The 26,309-nt window shown below is 35.0% G+C and overlaps 1 protein-coding gene across 3 annotated transcripts in view; it reads right to left on the bottom strand.

The window, feature by feature from the left end:
* The window catches only part of RB1CC1 (RB1 inducible coiled-coil 1), a 65,867-nt gene that overhangs the window by 15,435 nt on the left and 24,123 nt on the right, over positions 1-26,309 (bottom strand). For all 3 annotated transcript variants that reach the window (XM_054649846.2, XM_054649834.2, XM_054649856.2), the window contains 10 exons: positions 22,215-22,417; positions 20,718-21,153; positions 16,673-16,843; positions 14,687-14,871; positions 13,560-13,746; positions 13,397-13,478; positions 12,494-12,555; positions 11,370-11,473; positions 8,808-8,934; positions 1,828-3,743 (listed from right to left, as the gene is read on the bottom strand). In XM_054649846.2, the coding sequence (XP_054505821.2) occupies positions 1,828-3,743; positions 8,808-8,934; positions 11,370-11,473; positions 12,494-12,555; positions 13,397-13,478; positions 13,560-13,746; positions 14,687-14,871; positions 16,673-16,843; positions 20,718-21,153; positions 22,215-22,417 (3,473 nt within the window). Of the gene's footprint in view, positions 1-1,827; positions 3,744-8,807; positions 8,935-11,369; positions 11,474-12,493; positions 12,556-13,396; positions 13,479-13,559; positions 13,747-14,686; positions 14,872-16,672; positions 16,844-20,717; positions 21,154-22,214; positions 22,418-26,309 lie in introns of those variants that run through there.

A 26,309-nucleotide genomic window follows, 5' to 3' on the forward strand; every position in this document is an offset into this window, starting at 1 on the left:
ATGAGTGAGAATAACAAATCAACCTGAGTTATTGACATAGCTTGGGGTTTTAAGAATTCAAAAATCAAACAAGTAAATAGTGACTTTGATATCTTAGGACAGATTTACTCAACATATGAGCACTTTGGAGATAAAAACATAGTATATATCTTGATTCCTAGAGAAAAAAAAATAACAGCAGAACAAAGGCATAAAAAGAACCCTGAGGAGGCAAAATATATTTCAATGTCACACTAAAAATTAAATTACTTTACAGAATTTTGTAACAAACTAACAGCACTTCTTTGGATTGAAGCAGATAATATTTCTTTGAAATACATTATCTGTTTTATCCAGTTTGGATAAGAATTCACAAAGCTGTAATCACAAGTTGAAAGTTAAGTGTAGGTGGATTTTTAAAAAGTCTGATGACACAGCTACATCTTTTTCCTGTTGAGTCAAGTTCTTCAAATTTCTACAATGCATAAATACACAGAAAAGGAAAAGAATGCAGAATTTAGCTTTTTTCTTCTCATCACACCATATTTCATTAAGAGAATATTTTCTTCAATTAAGAAGGGCTGTTCTTAGATTTCATTATCCCAACCTTAATTCAAAGAAGCAATATTATCTTGATGCGTTTCTTTATACACTGACAAGCAAACATAGGCACTAACACAACATCACATACTCATGGACTTGTTCGCATGTGAAAATCCTGAGGTAGCAGACAATTCCAGTGAAACAGATATTCTCATTTCCCTTGGACTATGATTATGCTGTTGGACTCTGCATGACCTCCCCTCTCCTACCTTTTTTTCTTTTAACAGTACCTTGACACTAAACATTTAAAAGCTAACTTAAGTCTGTACTCATTTTTTGCAGTATTCTTGCTTTTATGTCAATTCTGTCCATTTTATTGATCTTTTCCCATTTCACATACTTGGTATAGCCTAATACCTGGGAAAAAAATTTATCTATTAAGATATTTTACAAACAAGATCTATCTGCTGCATTGATTTACAGCAGAAGTACATAAATGATAAATGCTAACATTTAAAAAAAATACTGTTGCTAAGCCTTAGTCACATGGAAAAATTCTATTTCCATTCTATAACAACATAATGTAGGCTGCTAGTAGGCATTACAAATTCCTAAGTATGTAAGATACAATAGAAAGAATAATTCTACACATTCTTGGCTAGGGAAAAATGTATTTTTAAAATGGAAAAATCTCTGCAGAAATTAACAACGAAAAATTGTGATGTTAGGATGTTCTTTAAGATTATATTGCACCTTGGTGTTTCATTATGAAGTTCAAACTGAAGACACTGAAATAGGTAAGTGGGGCAGCAAAGGTCATTGGAAGTCCATGTGGCCGTGGGACAGCTCTCAGTCAATCCTGTATAAACTCCCACACAAGTTTTCATGCCCCATTATCACCAAGCTGGTGTACAGTTAGCCAATAAAGAAAGTTACCAGGCTACCAAAAAGCCAGCCACTACATGCTCCCACAGTGCTAGCAGAGCAAGGATGGGAAAAGAGAGAGGAGCTGAGAACACCAAAATTGCAATTTGCTACTGTGAAAACACTCCTTCAACATGACTGAAATATAAAACCTTCATTGCTGTCTTGAAATAATCCTGTATAAGATATTTTACCATCCTTGAGACTAACCACAGATATGGGAACACCACTACCTATAAACATTTTAAAATGTGAATATAGAAACCATTACAGATAAGCACTATTACAAATACAACAATCTTAGTTACTGCACAGCATGTCATGAATATACCATACTGATTAAAATACTAGGAAAACACAGTAACTTAATTCTTACAGTACCTCTGATTCACTTGCATCTCAAGTTGCAGTATTTTTTCCAAAAGCCCTTTTTCAGCAGCTTCCCTCTGTAATTCCAACTCTTTACAAGCAGTTTGTACTGCATCCTCTTTTTCACAATTGAGCTTCTGAATGAGCAACTGCCTGTCTTGTTCTTGGTTAGATATTAACAGTTCTTTCTCTTCCTTTAGCTTACGGATAATAGCTTCATATTTTTCCTGCTTCTCACTGAGAGACAATTTTTCTGTTTTTTCCTTCTCTAGGGCAGTCATTTCCAACTCTAACTTACTTTTCAGTTCTGTTATTTGCTCTGAAAGTCTTTTTTCTGCCTCAGCAGCTTTTTGATGAAGAAGCGTTACTTTATTTAATTCAGTTCTAAGCAAATTTGATTCTTCTTCATACCTATTTACTAGCTCAGAAATACACTGATCTTTCTCAATTGTCATCAGAGTCCTTAGTTCTGATAAGCCCACTTGATGTTCATCACTGCTGACTTGTATTTTATTGTTTAATTTATCTATCTCCTTTCTTAAGCTTTCAGTTTCCTTGTCAACCTGAGATCTTAAGGTCTCTTGTTGCTGGTTTCTGCTTTCTTCCAAAAGAAGCTTCATTTCATCAGTTTCTGCCTCTTTCAGGGCAAGTTCAACTTCTAGTTTGCACCTCAAATCAGACAGATCTGAAACCTTCAGTTGTAACTCTTCTACTTGTTGTTGTTTCTCTTTCATAACTACCTCATGAGATTCCTGCATTTGTTCAAGTCTATGCTCGTTCTCTTTTTTTAACTTATCCAAACAGTCCTTGTGCTCAGCTAGGACCTTCTCAAATTCCTGTAAATGCCTGGCTTGTAGGTTGCTTTCCAGTTCTTTTAAATGGCTTTGCTCTAAACTCTCAAGTTCTGCCCTCAGGAGTTGTAGTTTCTCGTTGTTTTCAACATGAAGTTTTTTCAAGTCTTCAAGTACAATTTCACGTGACTGCCTCAGTTCCTTGATTTCAGAATTTTGTGTCTCCATTTGGCATTCCAATTCAAGTAATTTCTGGTCTTTTTCATTCTGAAGGCAAACCACAGCTTCTTTCTCATTCTTTACTATTGCAAATTCATCATTCTTATTCTGAAGAACTTCCTCAAGACCCAACAGGTCACCTTTTAACTTTTTGATTTTCTTTTTACTTTCTTCACCATCCTCCAGTAATTTATTAATTTTAGTTTCATACTCACTTTTCAAAGACTGTAATTCATTTTGATGTTTATCATTTAGTGTTTTTTCAAGTGAAAGCTTTACCTTTTCAATTGTATTTACTATTTCTAAGGAAGTACATTTTAAAGAATTAGAAAAGTCACACTGTTCTCTTTGTACAAGTGTTTTGAAATGGCAAAGATCTTCTTTTATACCTCTTAAATGTACCTTTGAGTCTTGAGCAATAACCCTACACTTCTCCACACAAACACTGAGAGAAGCATTTTCTACTGAAACATCCTTTACACAAGAACTTGTATCTTGCATACGCCTACTGTCTATTGCATTGATAACTGAAGAATAAAGAGATTCCACCATCATTTCTGGGCTTTGTGGGTCACTTATGACATTAGGAGACACTGGATTTTCTTCTATTACAAATTCATTTACTGCTGACATAAAGTCAGATTCTGGACTCTCTGCCAATGAATCCAAGTCTAACGATCCTTGCTTAAGAGCTTGCTCCAAGTTCGGATGGGCAATAGTTTCAAAATCGAACGTGTGAGCATCAATGCTGTCTGGAGACAATTCTTCCAAAGGAGCTGGGGGACACACAGGAGGACACAGGGGACCCTGAAGACTGAGTGATGGAGGAGTTCTTGAAGAGGTAGCAATTGCGGTTCCTGTCGTACTTTCCGTCCTTGGCGTGGTAGCAGATTGTGGCGATGCTTGACTATTGGAGGCCTACAAGTTATAAACCAAGAAATGAACACAAAGTGATAAGCAGAACTGTTAATATTAAAAATTAATTCAAAACCACCAGGCAAAACAAGAATTTTAAAAAATCAGCCTTATTATTTGTAACAATCCAAAATATGTACTACTAAAACTTAAGCAAAAATTGCAGAAAATCAAGGAGATCTTCCATTAAGTTTCAGAAAAACATCATTTGTAAACACATAAATATTAAATGTTCACCTAGCCCAAAGTCCTACGCAGAGCATAGTCAACTGTATCTTACCAGTCAGAAATAGCACTGGTTCTTTACAGACTACTTATTTCAGTTTTCCTAAAAATTTCATTACTAAAATATTTTTATTCTGTTATTGCCAATATTGTAATTAAAAACTCCTTTAGTACCTTATGCTATTAACCATTATACACAACATAGAATATGGAAGCCCTAATGCCAACGATACATCCATAGATTCTTAAGACAAAAAAATAAACCTTAAGCTTCAGCAAGTGCAGAACACTTTCCAGTGTAAGCCAAAAAGCAATGTACAGCCTCAGTATCAAACAAAGACGCATTCCTGAAAAAGTTTGTAATAGGATGGATAGAGAAGCCAATTTTTCCTAGGAAAATTATAGTGAAACACACACAGTTAAAATACATAAGGCAAGTAGCTGTGACACACAATTAAGGGGTATGCACAGGATCATCAGGATCACAAACTGGAAGAGATGCAGTTTTCTGAACATATCAGTGCTCTGAAAGATCCCAGATGCATTCTCTGTAACATCATAGCTCAACTATTACCTTGCTCTTCCATCCTTCATCACTAAGAACTTGTTTGATTTTATTCATATAAGAAATGTGAAAACCTTGAAAAGAAATAGTTCCTGAAGAAAAACTCATGGGAATTTTTCTAGCAGAAAATTTCCATAAAATGTTCAGTCTCAAAGTGCTGGAAATCTGGGGGTGCTCTTCAACAATCCAACACTGCCTCCAGCTAATAAATTCTGTGATCTTGCTCATGCCTCTTTCCCAAACCATCCACACTGCCTCAATGCAACTAGAATGCATGTCTGGTGTTATTTACTATGTTTGCTATTATTGAAAGACCTCTGCCATCCATTGAATTCAGCTACTTGACTGGCAACAGTTAGTGGAGCTTGGCAATAAATGTTCAGCAACAGCAAAAATCCCAGAAGTGACAGACATTGATCAGCTGTTGTATAAATAGCCATTTTTTGCTGTCTCCATCTTGTACAAATGATTGTTACTCAAAGAGGTACCTTGCCCTCCTCTGCACCAAGGAAATATTCCTTAAAGGAGATATAGCATGTTTAACAATTCTCAGCTGTGATTTAAGAAGAATCTATCTCCAGTTTCAACACTCATCTATTTAGCAAAGTTGCATTTTCACCTCAGCTCTCTTAGCTTTTGTATCTTTATGAATCTAAATCATACAATGGTTTTTAAATGCATTGTAAAAAACCCTTGTAATCATTGCATACAGAATATTGTATTTACAAAAAGTGAAGAGGACACAAAACAAAAAAATGAAAAGGAAATGCTCATTTCTAAATGATCCTATTAGCCCAGGTTTAAGCATTTCCCTTGGACTTAATTTCAGCTTGTTGTTTATCTAAGAAAACTTACAAAAATAGATGTTGAAGGGTACTGTGTATGATGATACATGCCTAGGTTCAAAGCATGCTTTAAGTGACAAACATCTACCATTAATATACCAGAAACAGTAACAAAAACTATCATCACAGATGTCAACCACACACTAAAAAAGGCAATTCAAAGACTTTGAATATGGGAAAGTCCTACAGAAACTCACACGCAAAGGAATGTTAGTATCTACTTTTGTCAACCCTACAGAATCATCCTAGAAGATAAAGAGTAAGGATTTAGCATAAAGAAGAAAAAAAGATAGCCACTCTGTGGAAAAATAAGGAACTCTGTTTCCTCATGACCTGGGGCTGTAGCACACTACATGCCCTCAGCAGTGGCTTCTGTGAGTTGGAAGTCTAATGAGAGCACAAGATTACTGCTTAGAGAAGAGTTAAACTTCACATTTTGAGTGTCTGAAACTATACAAAGACTGTTTACCGAGAAGCCTGTGCCTGCCATCTAATCTGTTCACAATCTACAGGCAGCAATGTATCCACGTGTCATACACTAATTTTTGTCATGACAAAGGAAGAGGAGTCAAGAGCAAACAACAAAAAAATAGAAACAGAAAATCAGAATTAATTTCCAAGTTCTCAGGTGTTGCAAGACTACGTGCCTTGCTCTAATTATGTTACTACAAAAAAACAATAATCAGGAATACTTCAATTCTCAGGAAGATTACAAGCAGTGTTTCAATTCCAACTCAACTAGAAGAAATGGTAGATTTATGATCTGATTTGAAAAACCAGCTTCCCTTATAACAAAAACTTTTAATACCAAAGGATTGCATATGTTAATTACCTACTAATCACTGAGAAGACACCTTAATCATCTTACCCATGGGCACCTTAGCTTTTCCTGGACATCTTTAACCCAATTGCTGACCTGCTTAAACTTTGTATTATGGAAATAAGAGGGCACAGCAACATCTTTGAGGCTATTAAATTACAAAGAATAAGCAGAAGGTCTTAAAAATGAAAACAGATTTCAAAGTATTAACAAATTAAACAAATATCCACAAAAAAATGTCATTTAACTACTCCAATGTAATACTAAAGTAAAAAATTATCATTAATGTTCTATGAACTTGAAAACTGAAATAATAAAACCAATGCAGACACTTGAAAAGAAATACTCTCAACACCCCCAGTAAGTAATTCAATCTCTTCTGACTTGCTCTTTACTCCCTTGTCTGCAGCCACAACTTTTCCCTCCTGCCTAAAGCAACTATCAAAGGACACTTGCTGTGGCTGATGCAGTAGGATGAACTTTCACTTGACCCAGACAGAATTAAACTGCTGCACTACCAACAATCCAGGGAAACTATCCCAGCCAAATCTGAAGAACCAAGCTTCTGCTGCCACTAGTATGGAAAGGGAAATGCCAGGGTGGAATGTGTCTCTTTTGTAGAGTATGAGAATAATAATATGGGCAGCACTCAACACCTGCACAGCCAACTCTGCACCAAGCTGAGTGACAGTTCACAAGAAAAAGTGGATGCATGAAGATGTAGGTATCTTCATGACAATTATTAAATGTTTATTTATTCTTCTAATTATTTATTGTGAATTCTCAGCAATATTGAAGATATAAAAAGGAGCATTTTAAAAATTACTTCAGTAATTCTACACAGGCAAAAGTAGTATAATGAAAAAAAAAACACTTCTATATTAGCTACAGAGTAAAACAACACAGAGAAAGACCTTGTGTCTTTCATCAAGTAGTAAAAACAACATTGCCTTTGAAAAGTAAAAAAACTCTGACAAATCTGTTTGCTTCAATTCCAAAAAGAGTTCAAATGAATCACTGAAATGACACACAGAGATGGGCATTTTCAAGATGACATCATGAATGGCCCAGCTCTGATTGTGCAATGAAATTTGTTCCAAGGAAAGAGACAATTATCCAAATCTGTCTAAGCACCTGACATTTCTGTGTGAGTGAAGAATCCAAATTAGTCAAACAAAAGCAAAATAAAAGAGTGTATTTTCCTGATTTGGCAAACATCTTTTTCAGTACAGCCAGATACTTATAATTTTTTTTCAGATAAGTATGTCTGAAGAAAGAAGGGGAAATTACAAACTTCACAAATTCAGGTATATTTCCTGCTTATCTTTCTAAATGTTTTTGTGCCTATTTTGAATTAAAACCTAAATTTCACATTCTTCTGGCACTGCAAGCCTTTATGAAAAAATTAATTTATTAGAACAACTGTCACTATCCTAATTTCTTACGAGATAAATTTCAGGATTTGGGACTCCATATTGGGAGTGAATGTCTATATTTTAGAGCAATGTCTGTTGTAAGAGCATGTTCAGAAAACACCAAAATTTCACAGAATTTCACTTCCAGCAATTTCAATGGCTGTTACAGTGTTCAGGCCCTAATATTCTTTTTCTTAATGGCTGTTCATTTGAAAAACAATCTTCATAAAAAGAGAAAATAGCTGTGAAATAATACTTAAGTAATACACCTTTTCTATGTTACAGAACAAAGAGCAGCCCAGATTTCATATTTTACATAAATAAAAGATTTTCAATAAATCTCCTGTTCAAATCCCAGAGAAATCAAAAGATAGAGAACTTCATGTCACTTGGTTTAAGCAGGAAATTGCTATTCAAAATTAAACATGACCATAGCTTTATCTGTTATATAAGATGCTTCCCAGTCAGCCAAGTGCATACAAGAATTTACACTGCAGACAATAACACAGGCCCTGGAAAAACCTATCGATTTTCTACAGCAAAAGAAACCCAGTTTGAAGCAGTCAACTTCACAAAAAAAATCTTAAGCATTGCTAAATTCACCCAGTGTTTCCCTGAGAAAGGCCACAGTCAGAAGCTAAAAGGAACCTATTGGGTGTACTATGGAATTTAGAGGCTGCATGCACAGAAGCAGAAGTGATTGGCAGAAACACAGTTTCTAGGGGAAGGAATCTGCTTGACAGGCAGAGTGAAACTAGGGAAGGGATCTTTTTACCATCTGTTCCTTCTGTACTCAAAGAGAAAGACTGCACAGCAGCCAACCAAAGCCCCAAAATCTCCTTAAGTGCTTGTGCCAAAAGGGCCTAAGAAACAACGCAGAAATCCAGAGAAGTAAAAAATTCACTGAATACAAACTGAAGCAATGCATTCTGCAGACAGAAGATTTGAAAGTGACAGAAAACAAAAATGTAAACAGAGCAACTCTACCTCTACAACTTCTGTGGAATACAAACACCTGTAAATATTCTCAGATTATTTACTAGCTTATGATTAGAAAGAAAACTTACACAGGTAATCTTCATATCAGGAAAAAAAAAGATGCATTCATAAAGTGTTTGATAAAACAATGTTATGAAAATATTCTACTGTTTTAAATATAATATTATCTTATTTATTGATAAAGAAAAGCAAAAATACCTTTTGCTCATTCAGCAGGTCTGTAATAGTTTGTGACATTTCATCCAAACTCTGTGCTGCCTTGACCAGGTTATGTAGAGCACGTACATGCTGGTGAAGAGGTTCAAAGTCACAAAGTATGGGAACCCTTAAAAACAGTACAGGATTACTTTTTTCCACACTGTTAGTTTAATATTCCAATCTACTAAATTATTATGTGTATATTTCAACAATACTAAGCTTGCCTCTGTGTAAGGTCTGTACTTTCTTAATTTCATCTATTTTATATGTAAAAAAAAAGTCTATGAAGACTCCCTGGTATTTTTGTTTAAAATTAAAAACTTGGGCACTTTTAAGGAGTCTGTAACAATAAACACAGTAATGAGCAAGTAATTCCAGTCTTTCCTCCTAAGGAAAGCATTTGCCAGTAGTACCTAGAGTTCCAATGACAGTAACAGAAGTGATTAGATTTCTAATTGAAGCACTTGTGTTTGCAAATGACTGTATTTTGTCTCCAGTTGGATTCTCTCCAATCCAGCTCTTCCTCTGAAGAAGCAATTAATTCTCTACTGTTTTATTTTCATGACAGGTAACCTAAAATTAAACAACTGATTAATGCATCCTGATCACATTTCAAGTGTGGCAAGATAAGCTGAAAACATGAAGCAAGAGTTCATCTAGACTAACAATATAGTAAAAGCAGATGACACTTCAATGTCATTCTCTACTGTATTCTCTACTCAATATATAGGGCAAGTGGCATTAAGTGTATTTTTGCAGAATTAAGATTTCAATCATTGCTCAAACACAATTTCAGAAGACAGAAGCATTGTAAGTAAATTAAAACATCATTTTAATTATGCTGCCGAGAGGTCCAGTGCTGATAGAAAAGGACTTTGTGCTGGGTCTGTTTTGCTTATTGCTTACTCCTTACATGTTAAATGAAAACACCAAAGAAAGTACTGCTCTCAATTTTCTTCTGAAGATCAGCATCGAACCAAGGTGTGTGACAGCTTTTACCCACATGAGTTACAAGTTCAACACTATCCTCTATATTTTTCACCAAATGCAACCCTGAGCCCAGAAACCAAGAGGAATGACATAATCCCACCTCTATTGCCATCAAGTGGAAAGCTATGGTCACTACAATTCAAACCAAATGAAACGTCTTAAGTCAGTGATTGGTTTTCTGACAATAGCAGGGCAAAATTCTTCCTGATCTCAGTATAAACTTCCAGGAAGATTCTAAAATTCTCACAGATTAAAAAAAATCAGGTAAACATTAGGAATAAGATCCTATATTTGCACTTTTTTCCCCACAAAATAGATGAGGCGCAACCCAAGGAGCAAAACAAGAGAAATTAAAAGGGTACATCAGCTATAAAATTACCTATGGCAAATCCACTGTGATGGTGACTAAGCTCACTACACTTGTTAACTCCACCAACACTATCATAAAGATAGCCAGGAATTCTGAATCAAAAAGATTGCCAGTCCAAAAGACAGGTGAACAAAAGCAGTGAATCCAGCTCCTGCCTTATGCACCAATAACAGGTATTAGGTTGACACTGTTAGTGGACCTGACAGATGACAGTGAAGCATCCTCCTCTTGCATTTACCTTTGTAAATGCAATCCCAATTTTGTGGGACTGTGGGCCTGGGGCTAAAAAAAAAACCAAAACAAACAAATAAACAAAAAACCAAAAAAGAGGAATCACAGCAAATCTCAAATCTCTAACTGCAGATCTCTTTCAGGAGGAGGATGATGATGATCTGAATGTGGTCATACTGACAGATCTCCTCCTAGGCAGGACCTTACATACAAGTTGCTACTACCCATTTCTGGCCCATTATCTTGGTTGGCATTTCTCCATCTTGACTGCTCTGCGTTTGGAAGCTCACACTAGCAGTCATCTTTTTTCACTAGATATCTCCAAGTTCTAGATAAGGAACTAATCCCATAAACTGCTTTTAAGACAAACCAGTAGCTTTCCTGTCTACATATGCATGTCTGCCTCGCTATTGGGAAGTAAGAAACATAGAAATAGAGCTTCTACTCAAAATGATGGATTTCCATTGACAGCAGAGGCACTTAAAAAAATGCACTTTTTAGCAAATTCAGTCTAATAAAATTGGAGAAAAAGTAGTAATTGAATATAGGAGATCTCTATGATCTCATGCTGAGCTAAAGACATTTATTTTATTTCCTACAGAATACCACACAACAAAGAGCAAAAGAAACAAGTATCAAGTCTCATTTTGATCTGACAAAACATAGTTATGAGTTTATTTCAGTTTAAAACTGATAGCATTTTTTTTGCTTTTTATCTCTGAGGTAGATCAAAGAAACACCCAAAATCCTTTACATCTCAATACAGGATAGGTATGTTCAAACCATCAGAACTTGAATACATATGTATCTGCATTAGGTCAGTGAAGATCATTGCTTAAGAATGGTAATAAGATCAGAAAATCCTTGTTTGTTTTTTATGGAAAATGACCTAAGGGGGTGGAAAACTGATGAGGATGGGACCCCCAGGAAACCTATTTCTGTAACACACAAAGTGTAAAGAGGTGCCTTACCTGAGTAATGGCTGTACTTCTGAAGGACAGAAAGACTGCAAAAACTGCAAGTCACTCAATGAGATATCTGGAAGCTCACTGTCAAATCTGCGAGGTTTTCGTGTCTGTAAAGAAGATATTAATTTACACATTGCTGTAAAGTATCAGATGATTAAAGAAGGATCAAGAAGAGCTTAATAAATAACATGGAAAAGTCAGCAGTAAACTGATCTCTTGCTCTTAAAAATCTTAAAAATATTTTAATTTTTAAGAAACCATGTCTGGTCCTTTACCCCTAAAAAACACTCCTTGCATTTGTAATGATTAATTATCCATAGTACTTGGGCAGCAGTAAAATAGAGTATTCCTGTTGGAAGGGAACTACAATGAGCATCTAGTACAAATTCCTCCCTATTACCAAGCTTCATAAACATTATAGATGAGTTTAGAAGTTAAGGGATATAAAATGGCACTGAAGTTTTATTTATTGTGCTGCTACACATACAAATATTAATTCAGTTCAGTATTTGAGACATTGAAGTGAGTATCATTCTTATTTTCCAAGTATCCTTTAAATTAAAAAAAAGGCTGAAAAGGAGAAGCTGAAAAGGTTAAAAAGGCAAAGTGAGATGGCAACATTAGAATCAAGGAGTTAGCTTACTTCAATTAACCAAGCTGTATGAAATCAAAGCTAACAGGCAATATTTAATTACAATGGCCTCACGTTATCAGCTAATTAAGAGGCAAAAATCCTTTTCCACTCATCCACTGATTACATGGAAAACTTTTACTTGCTTTTACCATCCAATTAATTTTATTGCTCTATTATTCACAAGACAATTAGATGATCAAATTATTCCTCCTGGCTTCTTTTTTCTGATCATTACGATTAATTTTTTTTCAATACCACAGACTAAAAAAAGGACTGCACTACTAAAAAGGAGAGCTGACATTTCCTCTCCCACTGCACTGCAAGTTACAAGCCAATGTTAATATAGGTCACTTGAAATGGCAGAGAACACTAGCTCCCAGCTTCTTCATGTGTCACAGCAATGCAAAGGGCATATAGCTTCAATGAAAAGCCCAGATTTTTAATTTGTAAAACTATTTAGAAATTAAATAAACCCAAAAATATGAATACATACACAAAAGGATGGAGGCCAGGAGTCAAGTCCTCTAAACAAACGATTCCTTAGAAAAGACTTCCCTGAAGAAAAAACCCAAACAAACAACTTATTTAAAGGAAGAAATGCAACATCTCAAGAGAAATCAACTGAAGTTATTGCAGTTTAATAGCTGAACTACATTTGGAAGCACTACTACTTATATTGATGTCCACATAAAACCGCAAATGACCACAGAACATCACACAACCCACCATTCAAGCAGAACTCCCTTCACAGAAGTCTCTTTTTGCTTAATGTACACACAGGCAAAAGCCTCAAGTTATTTTTGAAATTTTCACTGTAATCTTCCTCATTTCCATTCCAAAAAAAATTGATAAACTTTCACTCAATTTTCTTATTTTAGCTGTTTATTCAGAACACAAGTGCCAGACTTTGCAGAAAAAGTAATCAAAATTCTTTTAGTAGAATCTTTATTTTTAATTATGTGCTTAAAACTTCTGGTGAAGGTCTTTAGACACGGGCCTTAGTTTTTGGATTTTCCTGGAGTAGTACAGAGAAAGTCACAGCAGCATCCAAATATTCAGTAATGGTTTTAGAAGTGTTATTTAAAAGAACAATAAAGCTCATAAAAGCTCACAACGCATGTTTAAGCACAAACTGCATTAAAGTGTGATAATGAGAATCCGTATCTTTTACAATCATTTCACAGCTTTCACATTATTTTGGATAATCAATATGAAAAAGTTTTGATTTGATCAATGGAAAAATATTTTCTTTGTAATAGGACCAGCATGTACTTCCTATTTAAATAAAAGAAAATGTTCAAGTCTTTAAGTAAGAATATAATGAAAATTATTTTAACTACAAAGACAAGAGACATACTTCAACAGAATTCGACTTCACAGAAAAGAAAGTACTTACTAAAGAGTTTACCAAAAGATTCCCTTTTTGCCTTTTCAGCTTCATATAGATGTTTGCCATCTTTTATTAAAGCACCTGCCCACTGTGAAAGGGGAAAATACATTGTTACTTGTTAATTTATATGCTGATACAAAGGTTTGGTCTCAAAGTTTTATTTACTTACCTCCCTGTAGTGTTTTATGAACATTTTTCTCCTCACAACTTCAACAACAGCTAAACAGTACATCTGAGGAACAGTGCTGAGAGCCTCTACAACTTTGACCCTTTCCAGGAGCTCTGTTACAAGACGAAGCAGTGCTTGTAGTTTCTCTCCATCTTGGTCAGCATGAAGCATTACAAAACAACACCACCTACAAAAGTAGACTACACTTGAGAAGATCACATCTTGGCAATTTGTTTTTCATTTATTTTAGATCAGCAACACGTCTGGATGAAATGAACAATGACATCATTTCACATGGGATGACAAGAGGCTAACAAGAGTACCAAGCTGTACAGAATTCAGTAGTCACCTTGCAGTTTCCTATTAATTTCTCACACAGAATATCCATATCAGTGATCAAAAACAGATATCTACCACCATTTGAGTTAAGTCATTGGTTTTGAATGTCTTGGTAAGACATTCAAGTTATTAGCATAAGTATCTTTAGGAGTAATATTAATGCAACTTTCTCCAGTAGAATTAAAAAAAAGCTGATACATCCTGGGCAAAAAAAAAAAGACTACTTCTTGTGTATAGATCTTAAAAATACTTATTGAAAAGCTTTTGCTAAAGGTATTAAAGATTAGAATGCTATTAAAGAAATAAGAACACAACACTGTTTGGGAAGTCCACACAATGTACTCACGCACTACAAGCAACAGCGACTGTAACAAATTCTCACATCTTGTAACCACATCTTCAATTCCCTTAATCATATAATAAATAGAAAAATTTCAAGCACAAACACCAATATAACTAAACCACAGGATAACTATTGGGAAGGTGATCTACTGGTGTGCTTGAGGAGAAATATTACAGCAACTTTGCCACCAGAAAATACTTAAGGTGGAGGTATATCCCACAAGTAACAAAAAACATAAAACTGCTTTAACTGACAGAACTGCAGCAAAAATAAAACAACAAATACAAACAAGTCAACATCAAGCAATCAGGAATATATACTAACAGAGACACTACAAGATTTGCACTCTTGACCTTTTTATAGTTATGATTTCCTTCAGACACACATTCCTTAAACTGACTTGCTGCAAGTGGAAGTACTATAAAGTTGTGGAGTTTTAACTTACTTCAGTCTGACTTGCAGATTATTTGCAAGCTCCTGTTTGGCAGTGGTACATTTCTGTTTAATATCTAACAGTTTTCTGTGATTAGTTAACATAATCATCAGCTGATTTGCATGACTCAAACACAAATCAGGCAGCACAGAAGGATCTTTCAAGTTCTCAGCTCTCTTCTGATTAGCCAAAAATCCCTAGAGGAAGAGAGACATTGTTACACAAGCTTTATAACAATCAAGAAGTGTGAAAGTGATACATCTTCTCAAAGAATGCAAGAATTTTAACAAACTTACTGTAACCATTGTGAAGTATAACAGAATGATACATGGAGAAAGCAAGTGTCACAGCGCTTTCTTTCAGTTCTATAATCCAGTCCAAATCAATTTTGTTCCATATTTCCCTACCAAACAGCTACCAACACAACCCTAACAGAACGTCACACAACTAACCAACACCAGTGAAAGACCACAGAACTTAATCAGCAGAAACATAGCTAGGATGAAGGGGATCAACCATCATTCTAACTTCTGCTAACAACCCTCCTCCCACTTCTAGCATTTGAAAGATTAAACATCAACTTGGAGCATGTTCAATACTACTGTGGGCTAAAGAATTTCTATTTCTTGCATAAAGAAATTTCCACATGAAACTAATTCTTCTCTAGAGCCAAGATCAAGAGCCACACATCTTATTTGCATGCAAACTGCACACTTACATCATAAGTAAAGGAATAGATGATTTATAAAAGGAAATGTCAAGGAAGAAGGTTTGAAAGCTGAAGTCTCTGCCAAGTCTTGAAAAGGTACAAATTCTAAATTTACAGTAGCATTTAAACAAGGTGACAAAGTCTCTTTCCAGCTGACTGTAACACTTCTTACTCCAAAGTGGGATTCATAAACTTGAGGTAGGCTCTTCACCCAGGTGAAGAAGGTAAAAATAGCTAAAAGCACCACTCACAATAAAGGGCAACCAAGCATAGGGATGGGAAGACTAGCTTAGCCATCATGCTAAATTCACTTGCGTTTAGCACTGGCCTACAATATAAAGACCATGAGACTGAGATTTAGCATTCGCTTCTAAACTCACTCATTGAATTTATCTGGAGACAGGCTCCACTTTTCAATAATGCTGCCAGAAGTACTGGTTGTATCCACCTTCACATACCAGACCAAAGAGGCAACAGGGAGCATGGTCCTACACAACTTTCAGCCCAGCGCTGCCCTTCTCAAAAAGGGCCTCTCTAAGCTCCCTCAAAATAGGGAGGCAAGATTGTTCATTTATTCCTACCAATAATATATCAGTGTGTAAGCAGGAGTAAGAAACTCATGCCTTTTTCAGAGTCGCAACTCCAAGGTCATGGTGAAAACCTGAACATTATAATGTTTTGCCAAATAGACTTTTATTTACTTTCAGTAGCAAACAAGACATTAAAGAACAATACTAATTATCAAGTTAACTGAAGCTTTTTACAGAAACTGTATTTATATATATAAAATAACTTTCACATGATACTGAAGTGTTTGTTAAAAATAGGAGCTACATATTTTATATTTAAAATAGTCTTCAACTAAATTTCTAATCACTTAAAATCACACTGTCCAGTGAAGGCATACTACTTTTTCTCCTTACTACAATACTGATGATCAACCATTAACTTATTCCCTGATCCTGTATGACTGAGTAATAAATGATCAAGGATTCAGTATCTCCCTTCAAAAGTAAAATTGATCTACTTAACATTTATTACCTATCTCTAACTAAAGTTCTGATTTTCTAGCTGTACCTTTAAACCACATGAAAACATGACAAGATGTAAAAACTGTTAATATTTAAATGTCAAATTATTATGAAATAGCACCATACTGACTAACCCCCAAGTGGTATGTTGAAAACTATCTTGCATAAAGACACGCAATTGGTTCATTGTAACTTTAACAGCATACACATATCAAAAGCCTACCATCTTTCCATGCTGCACACACAACTGTGTATTACCTGAGCAAGTTCTTTTTGTTCATTCACCAGTCTGCTGCAGCTTGCTATCATCTGGTCCAATGCATAGAGTCTATCCTCAAGACCTTTAATAGCCTTCATGTTCTGATTATCAAGTTTGGCGATAGTTTGGCGACATTCTGCCAGAAAGGGCTGGATGATCCTTGGATCAAGCTAAAAAAGGAAATTTATTAGTATTTGACACACTGAAAGGTGATTTAAGTTAGCCAAATGAGGTTTTTAACCTCAAATATTTTCCTTTTTAAATTTTTTTTTTAATCTAATGTATGACTACATCTATCATCTGTTTCAGAATTCTGAGTAAATGAGTATGTGGATCCTATATCACAGCATGAATTTTTCTGAAGTATTCCAACCAGACCATCAGAGCAATCTTATAAAGAGAAGGGACACTGGGACAAGGTGGGGTGCAGGAGGAAGAGGCACTTAGTAGCTAATGGACAGTCTGACCTGTGACAGAGTCTATACAGCTACAGTCAAAACCCATCATGAATGTGGCTCAATGCAAAATGCAGAAGGGAGGGTAGTCAGAAAAAGCTGCAAGAACTGCAAATCTTTTCCCACTACATAAGTGTTTTTATTGACTACTTAAAGCAGATAATTTCTAAGCAACTGGAAAAGACCTCATGGAAAAATAGCATATTTGTCATACTTTTAGCTAGAGGGTTTTTTTCCAAACAGAAACATGTTTTTGAAGTTGTTTCATAATATCTGAGAAAAAAAAGAAGTATTGGAAACATTAGGAGTCTACCAATATCCACAGATATTAAGGGTGACTCTTCACACTTCACTGTAAGAGTAGTGAATTAAAATAACAGTTCTAGAAACAACATAGGCAATTGCTGCTTCTTATGAAGGTCAGAGTTTAGTGTAAACCTGAAATACATTAGTGAAGAACATGGTTAAAACCATTAGGTGATAGCAGAAGATGAACAAATTTGCCCAAATTTATCCAAAATGGTTATGGTATGCTATCTCTTACAAGAGAATCAACAAGTGAAAAAGATGCTATTTGTGAGCTGTCACAGCACTGGCTTCTTTCATCAACATGCAGAGTTTATGCCACTTACAGAGCATACTAATCAACTCCTATCCTCAAAAAAAAGCAATTATTTGACTCAATAGTAGCATAAGAAAAAGTGTTCTTTCCCCCTCAATCTAGTATTTAACTAAGTTTTCACACACAACAGCACTTCATCCTGTAAATGACCTTCTGGAGGGGGGCTAGAGAGAGGAATCTGGAGAGGAGAAACATTAAAAATTAAGGAGCAACTATAAAGAACAGGTCTTCCATTGACTTCAAACAAACAAACAAAAAAAACCCAAACAAAACCAGCCAACCAAGAACTTAATGGCAAAGTACCAAAACCTAGTAATAGCCCAGAACTCCTTAGAATAAACAATAGTGCTGTTATTAATGTGACAAAATACATCCAAACTCTCTGAAAACAAAGGTTAATTTCTCATATTATGTGATGTCTTCTGAATCTTGGTGTTTTCTCAAGTCCATCTTCAAGAAACAGTAACAGAAGTATTTAACTAGATTGATTTTACAGGATCATCTTCACTGCCATCCCTAAGACATCCTGAATTAGTCCACTGCAGCATCCAGAAGAGTTTCTTTAAAAACAAAATACTAAAGAACAATATACTGGGTTTTTTTTTTCTTTTTACATTCTTAAACTAATGCTGTTTTATGTCTTTTTACAAAGACTGGCTATTGCTCTCATTCTTTTCTTACCTATTTCCTCCATCCACTCTTTTTATCCCACCTTTACCCTAATTGCATCTGTAGGATCCATCTCTACTTTCACTGGCAGATAATCTAGCCTCTTACTTAAGAGGCTATAACAGCACTTAACAAAAACATCTGGTTAGCTCCTACTTACCCAGTGCTTTTACTGCAGCCAAAAGAAGTAGAAGTGCCATTTTGTAGAAACATCTAGAGGCTAGAACCATCAGAAACTTAGCAGCACTCTGTGCAACACACCAATTATGTCAAGACTACCTCTTACTCTTGTGCTTTAAGCTTTCAGGAAAATCTTACCTGAATTCAGTTTTTGAAATAAGAATTGCAATCACAAACCATTTGTATGGCTCATATTTCTAAGGAGGAAAGGGCACAGGGAGAATGCAGGCAAAACAATTTTAAAAAGCTAGTGCCATTTTATTCTATTATTCTATTTTTTATATTAAAGTGTCACCTCAAATGAATATTAAAAGAAAAATTGTGTTGCAAGATATTTATTTAGGATTTTCTTTTCCTTTTCAGCTGCAAGCCACTTCCGTTTTCAACTAATTCTAAACCAGTGGTAAGCAAAGATTCAATGCTTTGTCTGCTTTTGCTGCTATCAAAACAGAGTAAATCAATGTTTTCCTATGGAGAATCAGGAACACATTACTTCAAAGCTCTGGGAGCTTTTCATGAACCAAAATGGATTGGGACTGATCAATCACAACTGCTCTGGTGACGGCCAGAATACTCTGACTGAAGGACTTTCCTTACCTGCCAATTCTGCTTATGCCACAAATACAAAAAGAAACTGCATTTTTTTGCAGGTTCAATCACAACTTTTTCCCATAAAAATTGACTACAGTTAAAAAACAATTGCAATAGTCAAAATAAAGGATTTCTGCCTAATCTTCGATAAGACAAGGACAGAAAAGCCAAGTACAAGACAAAGCCTCTAAAACACATGGTATATGTCAGATAAGACTACAAGCTGATCAAAAAAGGTAGAGTATGTACTTAACCAAAGTGTTCTTAGCATTTTTGTGTCTTTTGGAATGCTATAATTTATTTGGAAGCAATTGTTTAATATCCATCTCATCAATACTGATTTTTAAAACTTTTAGAACACATCTGTGTTCCATTTATATCATGTAGAAATGGAATTTATTGTCTCACAACCCATCTAGTGGGTTCTGTTACTCTTGCTTTATAATAGTAGAAAGCACTTTATAGCCTTACTGAACAAACAGGATGGAGAACTGTCTCAGGCTTCAGCCAACAGGAAGTCTTTAGCACACAAAATTAATTCTTGTTTTTGTTGAAGAAAAAACCAAACTTATAATGTCCAATCTTTTCCTTAGCCTTTTCTGCACTACTAAAATCTTAGCCCTTATAATTAAGCCAAATTCTCCACTTAATTTTAAGACAGAATCAAAATATCAATGCACAGAACTGACCATACCATGATGTTCCCTACAACAGATGGATTTTAGAAATCACTGATTCAGTCTTCCAGTCCTACCTTACAGAGGAAATAAAAGTGTCAAAGACAACACAAAATGTTTTCTTTGCTCAAGCTATGTTGTGTTGTAATAGTATATTATACCTATGCAAACAAGGCTAGACAATGTAAGAAACATCAGCTACAGTGAAAGCAAAGAGAGAAGAAAAATTATAGGCAAAAGAAATTTAAACGGTTATAATGCTCACTGATTAAAATATTAATTTTGAAAGTAAAGTGAGCACTGTTGTATTCTTCCAGCAGCAGAAATACAAACTGGCTGACTGGGCCCTTCTGAGCACCTCTGTATCAGCTAATAAAGAAGGTTGAGATATAAATTATAAATTTATCACAACCATATAATTTTTTTATATTTTAATAAAGACTTAACTATTTTGAATTCAACATTAATTTGGTCCAGGAAAATCTTTTTTATTATAAATGTAGCTTCTATGAAAAAGACAAAGAAATAATAGTAGTGTCCCTTTGCTTATACACTACAAGAAGCTTTTGGCTTTCCAAAAGAAATGGCTATTTGAAAAAGCAAGACAACAAGCATTCATAAAATTATACATCTTCCTAAAGATCAAATTCTTAACATTCAAACTTATAAAACACTTTCCCCACACTTATCCCCCCCAGTCTCTGCTTTGGCTTTCATTCAGAAAGTTATCTGAGAAACAAGCCACAAAAGGGATGAGTCAGTCACTTCAAAAGCACCTGCATGTGGAAGAAAAAAGCTGTAGCCTTCAATGCAATGCAATTTGATTAAAAAAAAAAAATCATTAACTTACCCTGCTCATGGAATCAAAACATTTTCTGACCAGGGATTCAACATCATTAGGTCTATCTTGAACATTTATCCAGTCTAACAAAGACACATTGAAGGAAGGCTGATCATCATCTTTCAATTCTACTGACATTTCATTGTCCTGGACAGTAGCATTTTGACCAGATTCTTTATCATCTTTTACATTTTCAGGATCTGTGCCTTCCAAAGCTGAATGTTCAACTGACTTGCAAAATGATGCTAACATTGATTTACTGTTCACTTTAGGTATATCAGGATAAAGCACCAATTCAGGAGATTTCCCATCCTCAGTTTCTTCACTTTCTGCTCCTCCATGTTCAGGTGAAGACTCCAGTCTTCCTAAACACTCTCTGTAACTATGTCTTGTTAGGCACTCCAGCAGTGGTATCTTGGCCATGATAGAAACAGCAGAACCCAAGCTTTTTTGAAAAAGTGAAAAGAAAAAACCTATCAGTATCTAGAAGCCAACATGATATGAAATCTTAGTTAAAAATCACCCACAATATGAACTGATATTCATTTTAGAATTGAAGCAGATTTCATAATGATTTTGCTACTGCCCTTTAAAACTTCTGTGCTGAATATCAACATCATGGAAGGACAGCTAAAGAAGTCAAAGTTCTGCTTATACTGAATGAAAAAAAGTGATAAACAGAGACACTCACTTCTTTGTTTAAATGCACAACTGGGGCTTATGTGTCCTATCTGCATGGATATCAACACTTCTTATCAGAGCTTTGAGTGTCCTCTGTCTGACTACTTCTGCAAAGTTTGAATAGTTTCTATTTGGTAAAATCTATGAAGCAGAACTTTTTTTTTTTAAGACAAAACATATTTTAAAACATATTTTTTTTAAGGATCCAATATCCATTTATATTCTATTAAGCAAAGCACTCATAGAAATACCACAATACTACAGTGGCTACAAATATATAAAAGATTTTCTTTGAAGTAACACCCAGAGTTTGCAGGACACAAGTACAGACACACACACAAACAATAGATATATCTCTACATACATGCCCCCTATCCCTTTCAAAAGTATACAAATCCACTCAAAGTTTATGCTATGACTTCATACTTTCAACACAGATTGTAAGTCTAAATATCAGTTCAAGCTGTTAAAAACCAATTAATTCAAAAGTGTAAGTAGGTATTTAAAGATGTTAATGTCTAAATTTGTTATCCAGCTTTTTGTTGTGCACATTTGGAATGACTCCAGCTCTTAAGCAGCTGTTCATTAACGAGCTTATCTTCCACATAATTCAATACAGGTTTCTTTGTGCTGACAAATACAAGGAAAAATGTCAGTTTGAAAAAGGCACTAGCATAGAACAAAAAGAATGTTCTCCATGACACATAATCAAACAAAGACATTCTCGATTAATCAGAATAAGCACCAGACATAAAACACTTGAAGAAACTAAGTTTAAAATTGAGTCAATTTGGAGACTGAGAATGAATTTAACAGCAAACCTACTGTGTAAGTTTCAATTTGATATCATCTATGGACTGCAAATAGCTTGAATACACATTTTCAAACTTGTAAAGCAGCTTTTGGTAAGAGTTTGTACAATCTTCCAAGTTGGCCATTATAGCAGCCCAGCCTTGATGCTGAAGATGTTCATCATGTACAAGACCTTCACAAAAGGAGCAAAGCTTCTTGGCAACCTCATACATTTCCTGAAAAAACAATCAACAAAATACTAATCAGGCTGTTGTTGTAGAACTCTTCAAAACAGAGAGGTGGAAACTGTAGCTCCAAAACCACCTTATAAAATGAATCAAATGCTGATAATATGAAATATTCAGGGTACACACACATGAATAATAACCTCATTATATTTATCATATAATAATATGATAGAAAAAAACTAGCAATCAAGGTCCAATAAGGAGTACATTTTTGATGAGCTAAGCCGAAGCTCAGAACAAGACAATAAAATGCACAATCAGTCAGCAAAAAGCACAGGTGGGTCAGGTGCAAGAACAGATGCAATAGGAAACAGAAGGGCAAATAATTTAAGTCTTTCATTGATTAATATCCAGATGCAACATGACAAGAAGCAGTACAGTGTTCACAAAGCTCTAAAACATATCCTGAAACTTGGCATCTGCAAACCAATATAGAAGTTAAGTTTTCTGTTAAAGCACTGGGTGACAGAGAAGCATTTTACTGCCATAATAGGGTGAGAATTTACTGCCCCACTTGGCAAAATTAAAACAGAGGTCTACATATGGCAATTACCAGATCTTAATAAAAGTGTACTAACAGCAATGCCCGTAATAATCAATTCCAAAGTTTCAACTAGTAGGAAGAAAAACTACTTTAAATTCAGCAATTTAAGAAAAAAGCTGTTCCCCTCAAAGAGCCTATCAAAACATTAAAAAGCAACAAAAAAGGCATAGAATAAATCCTTCAGCTCAGAACATTACCAGTTACAAACTCCTTGGAAAATACTTTCCGGCAAACACCTGTACTTTAGGTTTTAGTATCTATCTAACCTACAAGAAAAAGGTATTTTCACTTTTTGCAGGTTGAGCACGCTGTTAAATCAGGACTGAACACAACTCCCCTGTGCCATCATACATGTGAGAAAACCATGCATGGAAAAACAAGTTATACAAAATACAGTGAGAAAGCAGTGTTAAAAACCTAACACATCCGTGTAGTTCAGAATGCATTTGCTGCTGAACACATGGTTAGCAGCACATATGCACACTCAAAAAAATTTAGGGACCAACAACACTTACATTCTGAAATAAACCACAAAACTGCATGGCATTTTAAACAAACATTTCACAATTCATACTGAAAGTTATGATCATCCTCCCTCTTTCAGAAGTCCAAGTCTTGTTTCAAGCAGCATGACAAAGTTCTACTGTCCTTCAAATCACTGATAGCTAAGCTATCAGCAGATGAATGATGAATATTCAAAATAGCCATATATGCAACTCCAATGAAATCCTAGGTTGTTAATAAAAATTCCTATCACTTTGTAGTAAAGGTGGTATTTCTCTTCTTGTTTTCTGAACTTTGGCAGGTTTCTGTGCATGTGAGAATGATGATTTCCGGTTTGAAGAGAATGGTTATTTTAATTGCTCCAGGAACTCCTGCTTCCTAAGTCAAAAATCAACCAATAACACAACTGGGATGGTATCCAGACAATGCTGAAATCTGCAAGTCATTTTCTCCAGACTATCCCACATTTGGTTGTACAATTTAAATGTACATAAGCTAACCAATACAATATTGACTTGAACATTTGAACATTTTTTTACTGTCTTAAATTGATTTTGTATACAAGAACAAAGGCAAATTGCACAGTATATAAAAAAAAGCTAAATTACTGCTTCCTCAGTTATCATATTAGGAACCAAAAGAACAGGCTGTTTTACCCTAAGATATACCAAAAAATTATACCAATAATATGAAGCTGAAAAGGTAACTGAATGTCTCTGCTGCATTCTAATGTACATCCTGGAAATGTACACAAACATTTTACCTTCAACTCACAAAAACTGTTCTCTTTCAAAGTCAACCTTCTGCCAAATGAGAAGCCACACCACTCAAAATCACTATGAGCCATAGTTCCAGAAGTGAGAGAATATACAAAAACATACATTAGTTTTAAATAGTTTAAAACAATATAAGCCACCTACAAAATCAAAACTAATCATAAAGTCTTTTTATGCAGTTCCTCCAAATAAATATCAACCAAAGGAAAGACTGGACTCAGCTGTTTCTTTAAATGCCCTGAGTAGAGGTTTTTGCCAGTTCTATTTTCTTTTGGACAAGCTCACTTAGCACAGCTCACAGCACAGCTCATGTGTTTAACACATTAAAGTATGCACAAGGCTTCATATGACCCCACTTACCACCCTGAGACATATTCTTAACTAGTGGGCAAGGTTTGCTTTTTCAGCTAGATCCATTCATTGTGTTGACAATAGAAGTCAAAAGTTCCAAGTCAGAGCTGCCCTATGAAGCTTTATTTTATTTATTTATTTATCATTTTTAATACTCGTTTCAGAACCTAAGTGTTGCCAATTTAAGATTTTCGTTTTAACAAGCTTGTTTCCCCAGCAAAACACTTTCAAACACAAAACAGAAGTTACAAGTAGAAAAAAAAATCCTCACAATTGAAACCATTTGGTACACAACTGAAAACCAGCACTGACACTTTGTATCTAAGAGTCTAACCCATGGGAACTTACTCAAAGTTAACCCGAACAGGAGCTCCTATGCCAGCAGTCTGGTTCCTAGAAATGCAATGGTGAACAGTATTTCCCAGAGTAGCAAATTAATACTATTTAAGTTTTCAGAAACTTTGTAACAGGAGGACATTCTACTAAGTGTCAGAATCTCTCATATAAACAGATACATGCCCAAAGGAACTATTATATAAAAATACTCCAAGTATTTTTATAAGTATGCAACCAGGTATTCATTTTCAGATACACTGCAGCTTCTTAATGTATACACAGGAGACGTGGACATTAAAATCCTCTTATGAAAGCCATCATGAATATTGTTCATAAATCATCTCAATCATAAGCATTGAGACATACTAAGTCTCTCAGAGGCAAAAGATTTTTTTTCTGAGCTAACTCTGAGATCAAAATTCATTAGCAAAGTTTCTTTAAAGTAACATGTATTCAAAGTTATCCATATGCTAATAGACTGCAAATCAGATTGTACAAATGACCAGACATGTTTCAGGGCACATATGCAAGGTATTACAACAACATCCTGTATCATCCTCTCAAAGTTACTTTTACATGTGCCACAAAAATTCTGTCTAGGTGGCAGGAGGCAAACAGGAGAATTATGTCAGCATGGCATGGAATTAGAGTCCACAGAAACACAGCAGTGCTTTTGATGCTGGTTTCTTAAGCTCTATCATGAAATAAGCTCATTACATTAAATAGTAAAGAATATTACTCTGAATTCAGGAGGTTCCAAGCAGATGGTTCTAATGAAGGTCAAACCACATGGAGTAACTATTTGTGCACATGCCAGAACTGTTTCAGACTTCTATTATACTAAGCAGATACTAGTGCATACAAGAAGAACACTATGTTAAATCAATATTTCATTTGTTTTGTTTTAGTCATCCTGCTTTCAAAATGTGAAAGCGCACAGCAAGAAAACACAGCAGAGAAGTTGTTTTGCATCATTTGGAGTTTCTATGTAATTTAACTTTAACTATTTTCTTTGAAGTTATGAAATTAAAAGCTACACAAATGTACCTTTCTTATCTTGCCATCATTCTGAAATAAACCTTCAGGTGATGTGGCTTTTTCTTCCTACACACTGTCTACTTCCATAGACAACATTTTTGTGAGAGATCTCAAGCTACTTTAGAAGGCACTAGACCAATTTATTTTATATAACTGTATAGCTCTATACAAGAAAGAATTAAGCAGCTCTCTGCTAAATGAAGTCTAAAAACTGAATTATATCAAGCACAGAAATAAAGGCCTGCAATCCAACATATGTTTTAATGCTTCTCAGTAGGGTTGCCAGCTCCAGCACAGAAAAGGAAGCCTGCCTAACAACAGGCTTGCTTTT

The sequence above is a fragment of the Agelaius phoeniceus genome, chromosome 1 (genome assembly GCF_051311805.1).
Source record: "Agelaius phoeniceus isolate bAgePho1 chromosome 1, bAgePho1.hap1, whole genome shotgun sequence".
Taxonomy (NCBI): domain Eukaryota; kingdom Metazoa; phylum Chordata; class Aves; order Passeriformes; family Icteridae; genus Agelaius; species Agelaius phoeniceus.